This window comes from Pongo abelii, chromosome X (assembly GCF_028885655.2).
Source record: "Pongo abelii isolate AG06213 chromosome X, NHGRI_mPonAbe1-v2.0_pri, whole genome shotgun sequence".
NCBI lineage: Eukaryota > Metazoa > Chordata > Mammalia > Primates > Hominidae > Pongo > Pongo abelii.
The window spans coordinates 144,872,116-144,892,226 of record NC_072008.2 but is presented as its reverse complement, the minus strand read 5'-3'; the positions used below and the strand labels follow the sequence as shown (position 1 = coordinate 144,892,226).

The 20,111-nt window shown below is 35.5% G+C and overlaps 1 protein-coding gene and 1 long non-coding RNA gene across 5 annotated transcripts in view; one reads left to right on the top strand and one right to left on the bottom strand.

Annotated features, from left to right (window-relative positions):
• The window catches only part of LOC129053081 (uncharacterized), a 139,224-nt gene that overhangs the window by 2,104 nt on the left and 117,009 nt on the right, over window positions 1–20,111 (bottom strand). The window lies entirely within an intron of this gene.
• The window catches only part of FGF13 (fibroblast growth factor 13), a 592,158-nt gene that overhangs the window by 516,154 nt on the left and 55,893 nt on the right, over window positions 1–20,111 (top strand). For all 4 annotated transcript variants that reach the window (XM_009235319.3, XM_054544113.1, XM_054544114.2 and 1 more), the window contains one exon: window positions 2,988–3,091. In XM_009235319.3, coding sequence (XP_009233594.2) covers window positions 2,988–3,091 — 104 coding nt within the window. The remainder of the gene's footprint in view (window positions 1–2,987; window positions 3,092–20,111) is intronic.

Here is a 20,111-nt window from a genome sequence, read left to right as displayed (position 1 = left end):
TCAGTGTTGCCTTCAGCAAACACTGGGTGCCAACTAGGTGCATGGCTCTGATGAAGTGGCCCTTCAAATAGAAGGTGTTTGTTTTTATGCAGACATAACAGAGAACAAACAAGAAACACAGGCACATTTATGTTTTAAAAGCTTCTTCAGAACTTTCACTGAAATGGAAGAAGAGATTTTAGGTATTTAATGAATGTGTTTTAAATACATAAATGAAGTCAACTGTTTTCTTCTCATATTTATAGTGTTTTTATCCTGATCAAAATAATATCTTAAATCCATGAGGAAAGGTACCAGATATAGAGAAACAAAAGTACATAGGAAGATATTTATTTGGTTTAAGCTCACCCCTGATATAATTTCTTTGCATTTTTATCTGGGCAGACTGTCCCTTTAGACATATTTTAAACCAACCCAGTTTATGATCTATCTTGATTGTTTAAAGAAATGAAAAGATCGTAGTAGTATGATCAGTCAATCTCTAGATTCGCTACTCTCATCAAGTTTTTATTTTGGGGTGATGTTTTTTGTTTTTTAATCAGGCTTCATGGAAATTTAAAGTACATAGTGAAAAGTACATAGTTTTGCTATATAGTTAATACCATTATTCAAGATTAAATAATCACAAGAATGTACTGCTGATGTTTTTTTCTTCTCTTCCTCCTTCTGTTGTCTGATGTTTGAAATTTAGACATTTCATTGCTCGTTAAAACCTGAGTCAGAGTGATTGGAGAACACGGTGAAAATCAAATCAGTTTTTTAAAATCTCTCTCTGTTTCTTTCTTGTGCTTGTTTTAAGCTGCATTAAGAGAACTAAGAAAGTTCAGAATATTATTTAAAAAAATGAAGTTCTATAAATAATTCTGAATTTCATTTATCATTCTCTGTCATTTATTACTATGACTAAACTAGGTGTCAAACATATACTGATATTATAGTTGTCAAGTGGTATGTAGTGATATGGCTTTTAAACCAACCCCATATTGGAAGTTTTGGTTTAGCTTTTTAGATCTCAGAATTTTTCAAGTATGAGCTTTTATATAAATGGGATTATGGTCTCTTACTTTTCAAAAACATAGTATCATATTTTCACCATACAGATTGCTATCAATCCACAAATGGGTGTTGAACACCTGCTGTGAACAAGACATCGTCAACAGAAAGGGATATGACAAACACATGACATGCTCAGAGATGTCAGACTTCTTGCCTGTGTATTGCATTGTCAAATATAGCATGAGATCTTGGCTTGCAATCTGTGCAATTACATTCCTTTACCTCACATAACAGAAGGGCACAGCTTTTAATTTGATGAGTATTGAATGAAGTGCCATCAGTGGCATGTGGTAGGAACACTTGTCTTTTGAACTGTACAATATGTCCCAGCTCCTTCTTGGTAACACCCTTGTTTTAAGGGAACGATACGTTGTAGGCTCACCAAGGAATATTTAGTTCTTCATTAGTATTTCTCATCCATGTTACCCCACCTACTGCAGCAGAATGTATATGCACAGAGATAAACGATCCCAGAAAAACTATTCTTACCCACAGGGTGACTCCTTTACATTCTTGTTCACAGAAACCATAACAGACTGATTTATTATCCTCAATAAACTTACAAAACAAGGCAAAATTGTCAACATTGGTCTACGACTCCTGAGAGAAAGGTGCACAGGCTATTTTCAAAAGATGTGTGTGGCAAGCACTACGTTTTAAAAATGTACTGTTTTATTTTTATTCACAGTGTGGGAGGGAGTAGACAGCTGGTAGTGGGAGGACACCCACTAGTTGTCTCCAGTGAGTGGTGTGTGGTTGTGAGGAAAGCCTGGGTGTAAGTTTCACGCAGTCAGATCTTCAAATGGAGAAATGAAGTCCTCACTGGCACCAACTGGCTGCCCACTTGCAACTATTTTGCTAAAATAATAATAATAAAATAATAAAATAAACCCTTTCAAGTTCATTATTTTTATTCCTATGTCCTTTGTTCTTGGAGACTAAAAGCTAGGAGCCCTCTCAACTCTAATCTTGGAAAATGTTGGTCCTTTAAGAAATACTACTCTGAAGCCGGGCATGGTGGCTCACGCCTGTAATCCTAGCACTTTGGGAGGCCGAGGCAGGCAGATCACCTGAGGTCAGGAGTTCGAGACCAGCCTGACCAACATGGAGAAACCCCATCTCTACTAAAAATACAAAATTAGCCGGGCGTGGTGGCACACGCTTGTAATCCCAGCCACTAGGGAGGCTAAGACAGGAGAATCACTTGAACCCAGGAGGTGGAGGTTGCGGTGAGCCAAGATCACGCCATTGCACTCCAGCCTGGGAAACAAGAGCGAAACTCCGTCTCAAAAAATAAAAAAAGGAAATACTACTTTGGAAACATAGGACTACAAAATGACGTTTTCTTTTTACAAGACCTGAATTTATTTTGGAGTTCCTGTATATGGAATAACACAGATAATTTAGATGAGGGCATTGGACTCTTCTAAAAGTCTAGGACTCTCTACCCAACAGGTAGATTTTAAATATGACTGTGAGAATTTCAGCAGTTATCTTGGGGAGCAGTTTAAAACCTTAATTTGTTGAGAATGACACCATTTAATGTACAGAACAATTCTTGGGACTGTATCTTTCCAGAAGCATCAAGGTTCCCCACCTCCAACACTGTAAAAGCCATGAAATTGTGACCAAAGCCTTCCATTTTCTCCAGGCTGTTAAATAATATGTAGTTACAGCTCCAGTTATCTGGCTGCAACCATGAAATTAAATACACTAAAAGGTAGAATCAGACCTATCTGTCTGCCTCGGGGTATGTGTGGGTGTGTTTGTGGGGGTCTGTATGTGTATGCATGTATACATAAACAGACATATATGCATACCCTCACCAACTACACACTACTTTTGGAGGACCAGACAGTCCTGCTGGAAACATTGAAAAGTTCTGAAATTCAGAATTGTAACATTGTTTTCATTTTCTTTTTTAATTTCAGCTCTGTTTAACCTCATCCCTGTGGGTCTGCGAGTGGTGGCTATCCAAGGAGTTCAAACCAAGCTATACTTGGCAATGAACAGCGAGGGATACTTGTACACCTCGGTAAGCCTTTGACTGTGTGCATGTTTTGACTATTCTAGTTTTCATCCAATATGAAAGAAAATGTGCTTTATATGTGTTATCATTACAGATTTCTGTGATGAGGAGAAGAATGTTGATGGAAATATTTCATTGAAAGGACAGATTAACTTTCTGTGAAAAATATATCTATTACTAATCAATTATTTGAAGCAAGCATTTTAGTATATAATCAAAGATTCACGGAACATATTTTTAATGCAGTGTCATTTGGGTCATTTTATGTAGCATATAATGGTCTCTCTTGCTGCCTTGCTTTGCAGCTGTGGGAAACAAAGTCATTTCTATAACTCAGTTGAACATATATTTATCCAGATTTACTCCTAAAAAAAACATAATGAGATCTCTCCCTCAGATCAACTCGAGGACATGAAAACCAGTTCTTGAAGGGTTTCTAGAGTTCTATTTCTTATCTTCAGTTTAATTGAACAGGATTTCTGATTGCTTCTGCTTTAAATATAAGCACTATTTAACCTTTCCTTACCTATAAATTCCTGCTTGTCTTTTTCTTGTAACTTTGGAGTGAACAGAATGAAAAATGGAACTTTTTCCTCAGATGAATGTATAAACAATGTAGACTACAATTCAATATGGAACATGGGGCCAAATTAAACTTTAAAAAAATGTTAACATTTAGATATAAGCAAAATGATACAGTATTAGGGTTAAGATTTTATTCTTATTGGCAGATCTAGTTTCAGATTATAGGAGACTATTTGATATATGAATTTTTAATTTAATTAATTAATTAATTAATTTGAGATAGAGTCTTGCTTTGTGGCCCAGGCTGGAGTGCCGTGGTGACACTCCATATTTTTAGCAGAGATGGGTTTCACCATGTTGGCCAGGCTGGTCTCGAACTCCTGGTCTCGAATGATCCGCCTGCCATGGCCTCCCAAGTTGCTGGGATTACAGGCGTGAGCCACCATGCCCAGCGTAATATATGAATATTTTTTAAATCTTTGTTTTGAATTCATGTATTTTAATAAAGGAAAAGAATGTTTAAAATGGAGAAAATTGCTTGTCGAACTTCTTACTAGCGAGTCTTGAAGCAGGTTGTTAGTATGACAATAGAAATCTGTTCCTCAAACTTCAAGTGAAACACTACCTTTAACCACTCTTGCTCGCTTGTTTCCTGAATTTCTTTCAAAGCCAGGTGTGCAGGAAGACTCTTGGCAGATATGGTGGAAACCATATCATAACCCTGTTTTGCAGAGGCCAAGATGGGAAAGGTGGGAATAGAGTAAGGCCACAGAGGGCCTGTTTATTTGGTAAATCAGGTAGTTTGTTTCATATGATGAGAAAAGATTATGAAAAAAAGATAATTATCAGCATATACCTCAAACCCTGGTCACTATCAGTTTTCCTATCAGGCAATTTCAGCAGTCTGGTTGCTTAATAAATATGGGGGTTTGCTCTTTTTACTAAATGAAAAATGTGATTTTATGGCAAAGTTCATGAAATACGTCACTTTATTACTAGAGTGCTACTCTAAAAGATAGGAAAGGGGATTTTATTTTAGATTTGTGTGCTAAGGTAAGATAATTTAATAATGAAGGATTTTAAGTAATTTCCTTTAGATCAACAGACTGCCTCAACAGGACCAGATACAAAGGTAGGTTTTTTAATAAAATAGGCGCTGTCTGAAAATATTGTGAAGGCATGATAAGGAAACGGAATATACTGGGCATACTTTTGAGAAAGCACATGCCAGATATCATATGAAATAATTACTGATAAATCATCCAGAATTTTAGTGGGTTGCAGTCACCGTTATGGTGCCCTGATGAGAAAAGCTGACTAAATGCAAATCTTGCAACATCACAATTGAAGAATGTACTTTTGGAAATAATATTTAAGTAAGAATGTGGAAAATTATTTAACTTGGGTTATATGTCAGGTGCCCCCACTCAAGAAAATTAGGGCATTCAGCACTACACTTAAGGAACCAATATTGAAAATGCATAGCCTACCATTCGAATTAATCATTATTCCAGCAAACTGGTAAATGTCAATGTGAGCTCATTTCTAGAAAGGCTTCCCAGGGAAATGAGGACTATAGATTGGTGAACTTACTTTCCATGATGGGTGGGCCAATATACACCCAAATGTGGCACACCTTGTATGTATTTCCTATTAAGAAAAAAGAAGCCTTAAGTAAGGGTTTCTATTAGAGAAAAGGAACTATGTTTTTGTTAAGGAGGAAATATGCCTGCTTGATGATCCTGGAGTTCATATATGGAAAGAATATCCAAATTAGTCTGCTCCAGGAAATAAATAAGAATCCTCTTTAGAATTAATTTTCCAGTTCTTCCAATTACTCCTTATTAATTGTGGCTGGGAATCCGTTCACCAAGTTGATCACCATCCTCAGTGGGCACTTCATTTTGTTGTCATCTTATTTAAAGTGTGGTGCCCAGATTACTTAGGATGGGGTTCTATCCTAATAACTTCAGCAACTTATATTGCTGAGATCAAAAGCTTAATGAAATATCATGTTTCATCAAGAAGAGACAGCAACCAAAGAGGAAGGATCACTCTTCCCTTTCATAAAACCATGGCACTTCTACTACAGAAATACTATATGCAATTTTGCAAAGTGCCTCTTAGCAAAGAGAAAACAGAACAGGACAATGACCTAAAGAGAAAGCAAAAGTAAGCAAAGGAGGTAAGGGGCTACTGATGTGGGCAAGTTAAAAAAAAAATTGGGGAGGGATGACTACAGTCTGCTTAAAAAGCAGTTGCCGTGGGAATGGCTAAAAGGAGATGGATTGCTGAGATATTTTAGAGGTAGAATCATCAGGATTTGGTGGCTGATTGGATTTGGAAGGAAAGCAGGGCCACCATACATGGTTAAACATGTATGGTTGCCATTCACTGTACAGATGAGAATGAGGTGTCTTCAGGTAGAGAATTAAAAAAAAAACAATCTTCACAGAAGTGCTCAGTGGATTATCAGGCCTCATGAGGGAGAGGGGGAATTTCGCCTCTGGCATTTGGGCTGATGGTGAAGCTATTAACCAAATGGGAATAAAGCGAGAAAAAGCAGATTTGAGGAAGATACCTGAGTATAGCTTTCAAGGGATATTTGAAAATATGAACCTAGCACTTGAGAAAGGGACGTGAACTAGAAATAAAACTCGGGAGTTATCACATGTAGGTAGCAGTCCATGCCATGGAAATAGTTATGAAAATATGTAGCATAAGAAGAGGAGAGAGCCTGTCAAATAATATTAGAAAATAACAGCATGAAAGTGACCAGCAGAGGAAGAATAACTAATTATGGCAGATATAATGGTATTGCAAAAGCTAAATGGGGAAGGAGTTTTAAGAAGAGTCAGGGATGTGAAATGTTTCATATGTTGTGGGTGATCTTAACAAAAGCAGTTTCAGTGGAATATTGGGAACAGAAGCCAGATTCTAGTGGCTTGAGGAGTAAATGGGATGAGAGGAAGTAGAGGCAACAGGTATAGAATTTCTAAGGGAAGGGAAGGGAAGGGTGGGTGTGTATTTAGGGCAGAACACAGGGTTGAGGAAGACTGAGGATTCTTTGGTTAAGGATGTCACTTGAACATATTTGTTAAGTAAAAGAAATGAACGAATAGAAAGGGAGTGATTACAGACATAAGAAATGGTATTCTTTATGGAGTAGAGCTGCAGAAGAGATGGAAGGGTGATGGAATTAAGTATAAGTGAAAGAATTACATTCATCTTGAAAAGAAGGGACACTGAATCTCTAATAGGAGACAAAGAGATGGGGACAGATGCAGACATAGGTTTACTGAGTCTATAAGTAATAGACAAGGAAGTAGAAGAATTTTCTACCAGATGATCTGCATTTTTCCATTAAAGTAGAATAAGAGGTCACCTACTGAAAGTCAAAGGTATGGGGTTAACCATAGGTAAACAGGGGTGGGAACAACTGTTTTGGGCAAGGGGAATGGAAACAGTTTAATAAACAGGAGTAGGTAAGCTAAGGCCATGGGTCAAATCCAGCCCACTACCTGTTTATGAAAATAAAGTTTTGTTGGAACGCAGCCACACCCATTCATTTGCTTATTGTCTATGACTGCTTTTGCACTGCAACAGCAGAGCTGAATAGTTGCAACAGAGCCCTTATGGCCCACAAAGCCTAAATTATTTACCAAATAACTTGTCCCCTTTACCTCCCAGAAAGTTTGCTGACCCCTAGATTGTAATCAGATAATGATTCTCAGCCTTAGGTACCCACCAGAATTACCTGGGGAACTTTAAAAAATTCCATTGTTTGTGTTACACTTGGACCAATTATATCAGAATATCTAAGGGTGGGATCTATGCATGAATATTTTCGAAAGCTCCCTAGCTAATGCTTATGAAAACCACTAATCTGAGCTTAAGAAAATGATTGTTGAATAGCACTGAGGCACTGAGGACATGCCACTGAAGTCAGAAACCATGAGTTTATATGCACTTAATCATTTGTTCCAAATTCCTGATACCAATGTTTTTCTGTTCTTGCAAGCAAATTGCCTTTACATTTTTGAAGGAATATTTCTTGAGGTGATGGAAAATGCTGATCCCTGGAAGAGCGTTCTTATTTTATCTCTTTCTCTTTATTCTACCTTCTTTTGCATTTCTACTTCTATATCCCTCAATTTTGGGGGGGTTGAATTCAACTTTGCAGTTTTTGCCATTTATTTTCTCCCTTTTGTCTATTAAATAAAGAAACAACACCTCCACATTGTTATTGTTACAGAGATAGCAATTTACTTTCCGTGATTAATCTCGGAATTCTCGCACTGCACCCTCCCTTCCCCCACCTTTTTTTTTCTTGTTGCCATGGGGGACAGACTTGATGTAGGCTCAAGTGGCAGTGCAAAACCATCTGTGGCACAGCAAATCATAATTAGCCATTATCTCATAACATATTTACTTTTGTCCGTGATGTATGCTGAGTCTTTCTGGGACTGCAAGGAAGTTGTTATTTGTTGTGCAGAGATAATTTTGTTCTTACCTTTGGTTTTCTTTAGCAATAATAAGGAGTTGTACACAAGCTTTTGAGAGTTCCTCAAAACTTCACAGTGTGAATATTTAATAACATAAAGCTATTTGTAATAAATGTTTTAAAACTGCTTGAAATAAATAATCATTAACTATAGAAAGTCAAGTGTCTTAAATATAAAAAAAAAATTCCCGTTCTATGTCTGCTTTAATAAGAAATAACAGATGTTAGAAACAGGATAGCAAAAACTCAAAGTTAAACCAAAAGCATTATTATTTTTTTTTTTATTTTGGAATGTTCTAGAACTCATTAGCAGCAGTTCTACCCATATAATTACTTACCTTTCAAAAAAAATCTAGTTTTCCTTTTTCACAATACACAGTATTGCTTGGGTTGAGGTTGGGGCAGACAGAATGTATAGACAAGTAGAAATCCTTTGACAAGCCTTTTTCATTCATGAATTTCCGGGGAAAACTTGTAGGAGTGATTTTACTGTCATGTTTTGTAGTCCTAGGACTACCATAGCAAACTAGATGCAAGACCAGAAAGCAGTCCTCTTTCTGAGAGTCAGCTTGATGCCATGGGAATGAGACAGCTTGTGTTACTGATCCCAACGGCTCAGTCAGATTGCAATCTGAACTAAGGGGACATATTTTTCTTCTCTATTGGATTATTTTCACATACTTTAAATTTACCGTTTCTTCTCTCATTACATAGAGTTGTTCTTACATATCACTCACAACATCTCATGATGCAATCTCCTTTGAAGGAGTCACTATCAGAAATAGTGACAAATGAAACAATAGCAGCCCCTTAGCAGTTGTGACACCTTAGCTTCACTTGTTTTATTCTTTGACAACTTAGATTTGCTTTCCTTTAAGAATGTAATATGCCTAAGTTAATATTTAGATTATATTTAATGCATTTAGCTTGGTTTTTAAAATTTTATAATTTTTCAACACATATTGCAAATTTCTGGCCATTGTAAAATCAGTTAAGAATTACTGTTTTAAACAAACTAAATAAGAGAAATATAAATATTAAATGGAAAAGTTCTTCATTTGACCATGCCTCTAAACACGTTACATTTAGAGAGATGCATTTGATTACTGAGGTGTGTGATGTATGAATACATGCATAAATATTCTTAGAATGCTTTTGCTGATGAACAGGGAAAAGCCCGAGATGGCAGCCCAAGATGCAGCATTTGCTACAGATAATTCAATTAGTAAGTGTTTTGTCATTTTCCTTGTTCTCAAAGACACTAACATTGAGTTTGTCAGTCATATGTTAACATTCTTGGTAACTTCAGAATCCCTGAGATGACTCATCCAACAAAACTGGTCTCAAGTTCTGTGACCTTTTTTAGCTGTAAGGATATTTTGCTATTCCTCAGCCTTATCAATCTCATGGCCATACTCTTGGACCTTTTCATATTCCAGGCTATTGACCACTTTTCCATTATCTATTACCTGCTTCTTTTTTTAAACAGCTTGAATGAGTGTAGTTCACAGATCTTAAATTCATCCATTTAAAGTGTGTACAATTCAGTTGTTTTTAGTATATTTCACAAGGCTGTCCAACCATCACCACTGTAATTCTAGAATGTTTTTATCACGCTAAATGAAGAAATTATACCAATTAGTAGACACACCTTATCCCTTTCCCCAGTCTCAGGCAAGCACTAATTTACTTTGTCTCTCTATGGATTTGCCTATTTGGAACATTTCATACAAAAGGAATACAATATATGGCCTTTTATGACTGTCTCCTTTCACTTAGCATAAAGTTTAAGAGACTCTTACATGTTGTAGCATGTATCAGTACTTCATTCCATCTTATGGCTGAGTAATATTCCATTGTATGTTCCTACATTGGTTTATTCATTGTCAGCTGATGGACATTTGGATTGTTTCCCCAAATACCTGCATAGCTGCTTCCTTCTTTGTTCACGTCTCAACTGGAATGACATTCTTTAGAAAGGCCATCTCTGACCACCTTAACTAAAGCAGTACATTCACTGTCTGTTTTATCCACATTTATCTTCCTCAAGGCATTATCACTATTTAAAATTATTATTTTATGTGTTTTTCATCTTCCCCAACTAGAATTTAACATGTTGACAGCATATATTCCATTTTTCTTATACACTACTGTATCCCCAGTGCCTTGATTAATGCATGCTGTTGTTTTCTCAACACATATTTACTGACTGACTTTGTTGTCTTCAAAAGGGAAAGAAAATATGTACTTATAGTCCGATTTTAGTTCCTTTGCTTAAAATTTTTTATTTGGAAACAACTTCAAACTTATAGAAAGTTCGCAAGAATAACACTAGTACAAATGACTCCATATATCCTATCCTCCAATTCATTTTGCTCCATTTGCTTTATCATTTGTTCTTTCTTTCCCCCACACACAGTTTTCTGAGCCATTTGAGAGTATGTACCCTGGCACTTTACGCCTATTTCCTAAGAATAGGGATATTCTCATATACTGACAGTAATGAACTGCAGTAAATGTAACATTAATACAATACTTTAGCTACTCTACTGTCCATATTCCAATTTCTTAAGTGAAAAATATGTTCATTTTTTCCTTCAGTAGAGAATCCAGTCTAGGGTCAGTTACAGCATTGGCATGTCTTCTTAGTCTCTTTTAATCTAGAACATTTCCAGAGACTTTCTTTGTGTTTTATGACATTAGAATTTTTGAAGACAAGAGTCCACTTTCTAATTTTAAAATAAGCATTCACAATTTTGGGTTTGCTTGATGGTTTTTCTTAATTCAATTGAGATTAAGCATTTTAGCCAGAGTAATGCATAGGTGATAGTATGTCCTTCTTAGGGTATCACATCTGGAGGTATGCAGTATCCATTTGCCCTTCATTGGACGTTGATTTTGATGATAAAATCAAGGTGCTATCATCTGATTTTCCCCTGTATAACTCTTGGTTTTCTGGGTTTGTGTGTGTGTTTCAACTAGTAAATAATCCACTGGGAGACACTTTGAGACCATGTAAATATCCTACTCCTAAGAGCCCAGTTTTTAATATTATGTTTTCAGCAATCCCAAATCTCTTTAGAAAAGTAAAATAATTAGTCCATAAATTGAGAAATAACCAGTGATTCCCAGATATGTCATATAACTTTACTGATAGCTAAACTGAGGTAGAAAAAATTAACATGGCCGGGCACAGTGGCTCACGCCTGTAATCCCAACACTATGGGAGGCCAAGGTGGGTGGATCACCAGGTCAGGAGATCGAGACCATCTGGCTAACACGGTGAAACCTTGTCTCTACTGATAAAAAAAAAAAAAAAAAAAAAAAAAAAAAAAAATTAGCTGGGCTTGGTGGCAGGCGCCTGTAGTCCCAGCTACTGGGGAGGCTGAGGCAGGAGAATGGCATGGACCCAGGAGGCAGAGCTTGCAGTGAGCAGTGAGCCAAGATTGCGCCACTGCACTCCAGCCTGGGTGACAGAGCGAGACTCCATCTCAAAAAAAAAAGAAAAGAAAAAAGTAACATGTATTTCCCCAAAAAAAAAAAAGTCATAAAAAATATGATCTGGCAGCAATTTCTGGATTCAGCATTCTAGTCACTGGGCTTAAATACAATTAATGGAAAGGTTGTTTGCATTGTTTAGGTGCAATAAAATCGATTCTGACATATGTTTTAATTTCATACCATGAGTAGGGGGTTGGTTCATGTTAAGATGGCTCAGATGTTCAGTATGTTTACCTGTCAAATGCAGGGTTACACTTTTGCTGATTTGTTTACTTCCTGTGATTTTAATATGTGACAATTGAAGACCTAATTTTCAATGGTGTGGCTTTGCATCTTTAGCTCTTATTCTAATACAGAAAGGATGTCAAACTTTAGATGAACTCATTGATCAATTTACAGTGATGAATGTACTTCTAGCAAATATTTGTAGCATGTAAAATGTTTGAATTATATTAGATGGTATATGAGCAAGTACATCTAATTTAAATTCTAGGGTTACTTTTTAGAGGCTTAAAAATCTAATAGAATTAAAAGGAGAGCTTTGTTTAATAATGAAAACTCTTTAGGGAAGTGACATGGACTCAATTATGGAAGGAAATTGATTTAAAATAAACACAAGCAGCATCACATCCAATATTGAAGAAAATGATCATTATCAAATAAAATCAAAAAGCATAGGCACAAAGGTATTTTAACTTCAGATTAAAACTTTTGCTTATTGGTATATGTCAGTTAATTAACAAATTGTTGAATTTGGTTTATTTAATATAAAATTGGAAAAGTGTTTACTATCAAAACTTAGGTTCCTAATTTTGGTGTGTAGTATACATTTGATAAACTTTTTTGGTGAATCATTTAGTTTTATGGGATTAAACATTTCTGATGAATGTTTTCAGTTCACGCTATTGGTTTGTATGGGTAATTATACAAACACATATATTTCTGAATGCTATCACTAGAAATGGAAAATATAGAAAGTTAAATTTTTACAGGAAAAAAGCAGAGAAAATAAGCAAATTTTATTTATTACTAAATGGATCTGCTAGCTCAAAGAGCTAGATTTTATGTTTTAAAGAGGTGTCCAGCTACTGAGTTGGTGTTATTAAGATGAAAGTCTTTAAATTTATTGCAGTGAAAAATATACAGAAGTAGCAGTATTCATCTTAGATTTTACTTCCAAACACAAGTAAATCAGCATAATTCTCAAGGCCAAAAAACATTTCCTACATCACAGATTATTTCACGTTTATTATTCTTTGCAATTAATGTAAGTTTCACTAAAATATGAAGAAAACCTAGCTTGGCATTATTTGTATATGAAATTGCATAAATCTGGTTGCTTGTACCTTCAAAGTTAACTATTTTCTCTTTATGGACTCTAAGAAAATAACAAAAATGGGTAAAGTATTCAGGGTGATGGTCTAGTGTTTTAGGTGTAAGAATGACTGAGAATGGTACTTTCTGAGAAATCAGGGAGACAATATTGGTTGTAGCTAAATAGAATGTGACTGGCTCTGTATTCTGTTTTTGAGGCCAAGTTGAAAAAAAAATCCAAATTAGAGGTCATGGAGCACATATTTAACAGAGTGTTTCATGATTTTAACTCTGAAGCTAAATTCATATTTGTGGGAAAAAGCCAGACTCTTGAAGCTAAACAATAAAATAATTGGCAAGAAAGACTAAGAGGAATTTTAGCAAGTAAAACCAGATGTAAGGGGATTTACACACACACAGGCACACACACACACACATACATACACACACGCACACACACATATAAGAAACACAAATGGAAAAATGTAATGTTATATTCATTGCTCTGTTGCTATAACGGCACTAGTTATTTTGGAATTCCTAAAATAATTCTAAGTTTTAAATACATAACCTACAGTGAACATTTGGAAATTGCTCTAGCAACATATTTGGTAATGCTAAGTAGCTTTATGAAAGAGAGCAAATATGACTTTTTAGCTTTATTTTGTGTGATTACCCAGTGATTCTCATGTCTTGGTGAAGACATTGTTTTTAGTCTCTATCTCCTCATTTGTATAATGTTAATCCACAACATGATAGGAAAAAAAAAAAGCTCAACAAAACATTTTTCCCCATCAACCTTGTGCATTGAAATAGTTTGCCTACAAAATCCTATGCTCATTAATTAGTAACTGATTTTTCTCTCTCTACTTCCCCCTTAGTCATAGAGCAGCCTAGCGAAAGTATGTTTTTAACACATATTTATTGAAATAGTTAATAGAGATGTGTATAATAAAACATAAAGACTGATGATATTGTTTCTGTCAGGCCTATTGAATATTTTAAATAAGTTACAGAGACCAATTATAAACTTTTGTGGGTCCTCTGAAGTGTTAACATTTTAAAAGTACATAAGAAAGTGAATTACTGAGACACAAGAAAAAAAATTGGAAGCTACAGCACTGGTTTCAATGATTACACCACTTAAAGGGAATTGTGACTTCTGAACAGGGAAGTTTTGAATGAAAGCATTTTCTGATCATTATAATAGCCGTAACCAAGGTTAATAACTGGCAAGCCCCTGAATAATACAGTTAATATGTTTTGTCCAGCTGAATGTGTGAGTAGATAACACATCTGTGCTATCATTCTGATTAAGTTATTCATCAGATAATCTGATGCTAACTACTTTTGACAGTTCTGGAAATAGAACTACTGTGGAAACCTCAACTGATTTCTTGGATGGACTTTTCATATAGCCAGCAGCCATAATATATAACACCTCCTTTTAAAAGGGCCTCAGATGTGTATAGGAATTCTGGCATATCATATAACAAAAGTAATTAAAATTAGGTATGATGTTCATTTTTACCCAAGAAAAAATGTCCTATAAAGATTTGGAAGAGTCGAATGTAAATAACAACCCCAAAGTATTATAACTTAGACTGTAATAATACGAAGGGTGAAAAATGTCTGATAGAAAGAGATGTGAATCATTCCATGATACTTTCATAATTGTCAATGAGATACCAGGAAAGGAAAGTCATAGCTTTCAGAAATGAAATTCGAAAAGGTAAAACTTCATTGTGTATAGTAAATACTATAACAAAAAAGCCTGTGTGTGACAAATCCATTGCTATATCCTGGCCACAAAATCAGCAAGGCTACAACAACAAAAGTCCTCTTTAGAGTACTTGGTGGTTGATCTGATTAAAGACTTCTTAAAAATATTTAAAGTATTCCCGGGCTCCTTCCCATGTCATAACAGTGATTCACTGTAATTAACGTGTTAACGAAAGAGCCTCTTTGCAGTGTTATTTTCACTGAGGAAGATAGAGCCTATGGGAGACCTGAAGCTTAGAGCTTTTATATTGTATCATAACCTTTGAAGCAGAAATTTCCTGAAAACTCCCTTCATTGCTCTTCGAGTCTCAGAGAGCCCAGTCACACATCTAATCTCCCAGGGAAGTCGAAGCATAAAATGGTCCACGAGCTTTGCCAACCAATTGATTAGCATATACCTGTTGAATATCCATAAGATACTAGGTACCCCAAACCATGATCATGTTGATCCATTCATACTGTCAATGTCTGGAATTTATAGTATACATAAGGAGATTCATCCCAAATTCAGATCTGTAATTGTTAATAGTTGATCTACTAGAGGATCAGCATAAACTGTTTCATCCTGACTTCTGCAGCTTGGCAATGCTATTTTTAGCCCAGAACTCACTGTAAGAAGATTCCATATAGGGAAACAATTTGAATGCCTTGGGATGGGGGTGGGTGAGAGTGCATCATTATGGAAATTTACCAGTTATATCAAACAATATATATTGGTTGCTTGGCACCACAGACTTTAGCAGATCACACTAAGAGATCATGCTTATATGCCATGAGGAGGTAAAATTGAATACACTGGACAATGGTTTTCAATTATATCAAGAAATGATGTAGGATAAAATGCTTTAAAATTTTTATATATGTCTGACTCAGAAAAAAAAAGGCTCCCACTTGCCCAGCACAAGTGGATTACAGTAGATTCAACCAATCAAAGCTTTTAGATGTATCAAAGTCGACCTCACGTGTTTGGCCAATGACACAGGGATATATTTCCCTCCATTTTTCTATAATTTCAAGTTCCAATAGTAGGCATAACAAAGAGAAACAATGCTGACCCGTAGAGAGAGATATAATTTCCTGAAGCTATAATATGCAATATATATTAACACCTGATATTTTGAGGAACAGAAAGTGCTTATTTCTCTAAAAAAAAAGAGTTATCATTTTCTACTATTGACTTTCATGAGTGATGAGGAAAGAGCAAAGTTTTGACCCTCCTATCTCCTCCTTCTTTGAGATCCCCATTACTCATTTACCCCTTCCCTGTGATTAGATGGGTGGTTAACACTAGAAGCAATAAGTGGATACAAAACACATTTATTAAAGCTGTTCATTACATTTATGTTCCTCATATCTTTACCCGTAAGGGAAGTGACCTGGCCAACTCATTATGTTTCTCTGTACTCCTCTAGTCCCAAAAATAATTGTTTGCTTGAACAAAAAAGTTCTGCTTTCAGTAGGGCTGTCAAAAAATCAAAGCTCATGTACATCACAAGGGTATTTCAGTCAAACAATTATTAAATTTCACATAAGAAAATACACTCAACAGACACTTTAACTGCTAACTCTGATCAAGGCATGAAACTATTCAAACAAATAATTAAACTTGAAAATAGGGTGTCAACAGAACCATGATGGGTGGTTTTGCTGAGTTATTTTCTTTGCTGTGGACCTTGGCCTTAAATGTCCACATGGAGAGCAAATAGAGCAGCATTTTATTTTATGTTCTCTTTTCCAATAAATACCCTACTTAGTTGATTGAGGTATGCTTTCTCTTCAGATTTTGAGGTGAGACTTTTCTTCTCTATAACTCATCTTTTTGCCTCCTCTGCTCAGCGGCAGCTATCTTGAACCTCAGAAGCCTTGGTGAGACTAGGAGTTTCGGCGTCAAGAGAGGTGTTTGGTTTGGTTTGGTTCATTTGTTTTTCAGTATCTATAACACATTCTAGTGATGCCTATCAGTTTGCAGGAACCACTCATGGTCCTTGCTGTCAGAGGCAAGGGCTCTGCCACTTGGGGCGTGAGTGTAGGTGTAGACCCGTGGAGAAAGTTGTTTTGCAACAAACTGCCTGGATAGTAGTGTTGCTTTGTAATTATGTAAAATCAAAACATTCAAAAGATGCTGGCAGATAAATGAGAGATAATAATAGTAAAGAAATGAGAATTCCAGAAATGTAAAACAATTCTGAATTAGATTTATTTCAGACTTAGCTACCTTTCTTTTTGGCAGTCAGGGCACCATTCTTGGGAGTTTCAGGGAATCAAAATGAAAATGAAAGGCAGTTTCTTCCACAAGGTTTTTAGTGTTCTCTGAAATTCTGACTAGCCTCTGCCCTCAGGGTTCAACAGTGTGAGAGCTCTTGGTCCAGATGCCCAGTAATCTCTGTATCACCTCTGTAGTAAGAAATACACTATAAAAAGGAGTAAATTCAGTTATTTAGTAGTGGAAATTACATGATGACAGATATTTTCAAAGACGCTTATCATTGATTTTCTCTCCATCTGTGCTAATATTCACATGCATACCTATGATTTGATTTCATACCCAAAAGTCAGATTCTCCTACTGTTCATTTAGCATTTTTCTATTAGGATATTTGAAAAAAGTATTTTTTATGGTAAATATAGAAGCATTTGAGCAGTTTTCTTTTTATATGGTCAGTTTTCCATTTTGAAGGGGAAAACACTTGTCCTCGTCAGAATTATTGTGAACTGCCTTAGTTTAAAAATTGGAACCAAAATGAGATTTGATTGTTACTGGAGTAGGTTTTTTTTTTAAGTTTTTTACTGATATATAATAATTGTACATATTTAGGGGGTACACGTGGTATTTTAATACATGTATTCAATGTGTAATTATCAAATCAGGGTAACTGGGACATCTGTCACTTCAAACATTTCTCTATTCTTTGTGTTGGGAATGTTTCAAATCTTTTCTTCTAGCTATTTTGAAAGATACAATAAATTTTTGTAAACTATACTCTCCCTACTGTACTATCAAATACTAGAATGTATTCCTTCTATCTAACTGTATTTTTGCACCCACGAACCAACTTTTCTGCATTCCCCCTCCCACCTACTTCTCCCAGACTCTGGTAACCATCATTCTACTCTCTACCTCCATAAGATCCAATTTTTGGGGCCGGGCGAGGTGGCTCATGCCTGTAACCCCAGCATTTTGAGAGGCCCAGGTGGGCAGATCACAAGGTCAGGAGATCGAGACCATACTGGCTAACATGGTGAAACCCCGTCTCTACTAAAAAAAAAAAATACAAAAAATTAGCCGGGCATGGTGGCACGCACCTGTAGTCCCAGCTACTTGGGAGGCTGAGGCAGGAGAATTACTTGAACCCGGGAGGTGGAGGTTGCAGTGAGCTGACATCGTGCCACTCACTGCACTCCAGTCTGGGCAACAGAGCAAGACTCCATCTCAAAAAAAAAAAAAAATCCAATTTTTTAGTTCCCATATGCGAGTGAGAACATGCAGTATTTGTCTTCCTGTGTCTGGCTTATTTCACTTAACATAATGACCTCCAGTTCCATCCATGTTGCTGCAAATGACATGATTTTATTCTTTTTTGTGGCTGAATAATATTGCATTGTGTATATGTACCACATTTTCTTTATTCGTTCATTTGTTGATGGACACTTAGGTTGATTCCATATCATGGCTATTGTGAATAGTGCTGCAGTAAACATGAGAATGCAGATATCTCTTTGATATGCTGATTTCCTTTGTTTTGGATATATACCCAAGTAGTGGGATTGCTGGATCATATGGTAGTTTTATTTTTAGTATTTTGAGGAACCTCCATACTGTCTTCCATAATAGCTGTACTAATTTACATTCCCAACAGTGTACAAGGATTCTCCTTCCTCTTCACATCCGTACCCAGCAACTGTTATTTTTTGTCTGTTTTATATTAGCCATTTTAACAGAGGTGAGATGAGATCTCATTATTTTGATTTGCATTTTCCTGATGATTAGTGATGTTGAGCGTATTTTTCATGTGTCTGTTGAAGAGTTGTATGTCTTCTTTTGAGAAATGTCTATTCAAGTCCTTTGCCTAATTTTTAATTGGATTGATTTATTTATTTGTTTTTGCTCTTGAGTTGTGTTCATTATATATGCTGCTTATTAATCCCTTGTTAGGTGGACAGTATGCAAATATTTTCTCCCATTCTGTAGGTTGTCTCTTCCCTCTGTTGATTGTTTCCCTGCTGTGCAGGAACTTTTTAGCTTCATGTATTGTCTATTTTTTAAATTTTGTTTTCTGTGCTTTTAAGGTTTTACCCAAAAAATCTTTGCCAAGACCAATGTCCTGTAGCATTTTCTGGATGTTTTCTTCTATTTCACAGTTTCAGGACTTACATTTTGATCTTTAATACATTTTGGGTTGATTTTTGTATGTGCTGAATGTGGTAGGTTATTGTACTAGTGAAATGCTGACAAAAGCATGCTGAAGGAAGATAGATCATTATTTTGTTTTGGATTCTTACATTGCTTTAACCACCCGTGCTTAATTGTTTTATTATTATTTCCTGAAATATTATTATGCATCATTGAATACTGACTAAGTCAACCTTTAAGAGGCTTTATATATACACATTCTAGGCTTTTTCTAAGTATAACTATCATCAAGTATAGGTGTCATTTACACAGTTTGTTTGAGTCACTCCTTTAATATGATATAATTTTCTTAGCTGACATTGTATAGATTTTATCAAACCTAAAATTGAGTAATACAAGAAATTCTACCAAGACATCAATATCATTTGCATAGAGGCGTAAGTATATTAAGATCTCTATATGAAATGTGTTGTAAGAATATGAAATATTATCCTACTGATTTATTGAATAAATAACATGTATTAATAGTTAAATCTTGCTTTTTATATGTCTCAGACTCCTGAACCTTACAGATCTCAAACTTCATATAGTATTTGCAAGTTAAGAAAAATGAAAATTGGGCACATTGTGAAAAATCCTGGAATGTATTACCAACAAATTGTTCATTTCTGGCACGTTAATTATTTCACAAATTGTTCATCATGTTCCCATTTCACTTTTACAAGCACAATAACACTCTCTTTTACAGAATGTTGCCAACATTTAATTTCTTAATGAATCAATGACTCTTTCATACATTATAAATAAGAATATAGGTTCACCTTACCAAGTGGCTAAACAGCATTCTCTAATATTTGTTGGAGCATTAGGGAAAAGCTGATGGCAACCAGTATCAGTTTTGCATAAATAGTATTTTTTCCCTTAGAACGTAAGATTAACCTTTTTTCTTAAAAGTTAGCAGCAAGATGTTAAAACATAATAATATTATTCATAGGAAGTTTATCTAAGTACAGCCATAGTAAAGAATTTTTCTTTTTTATTAGATTTTAT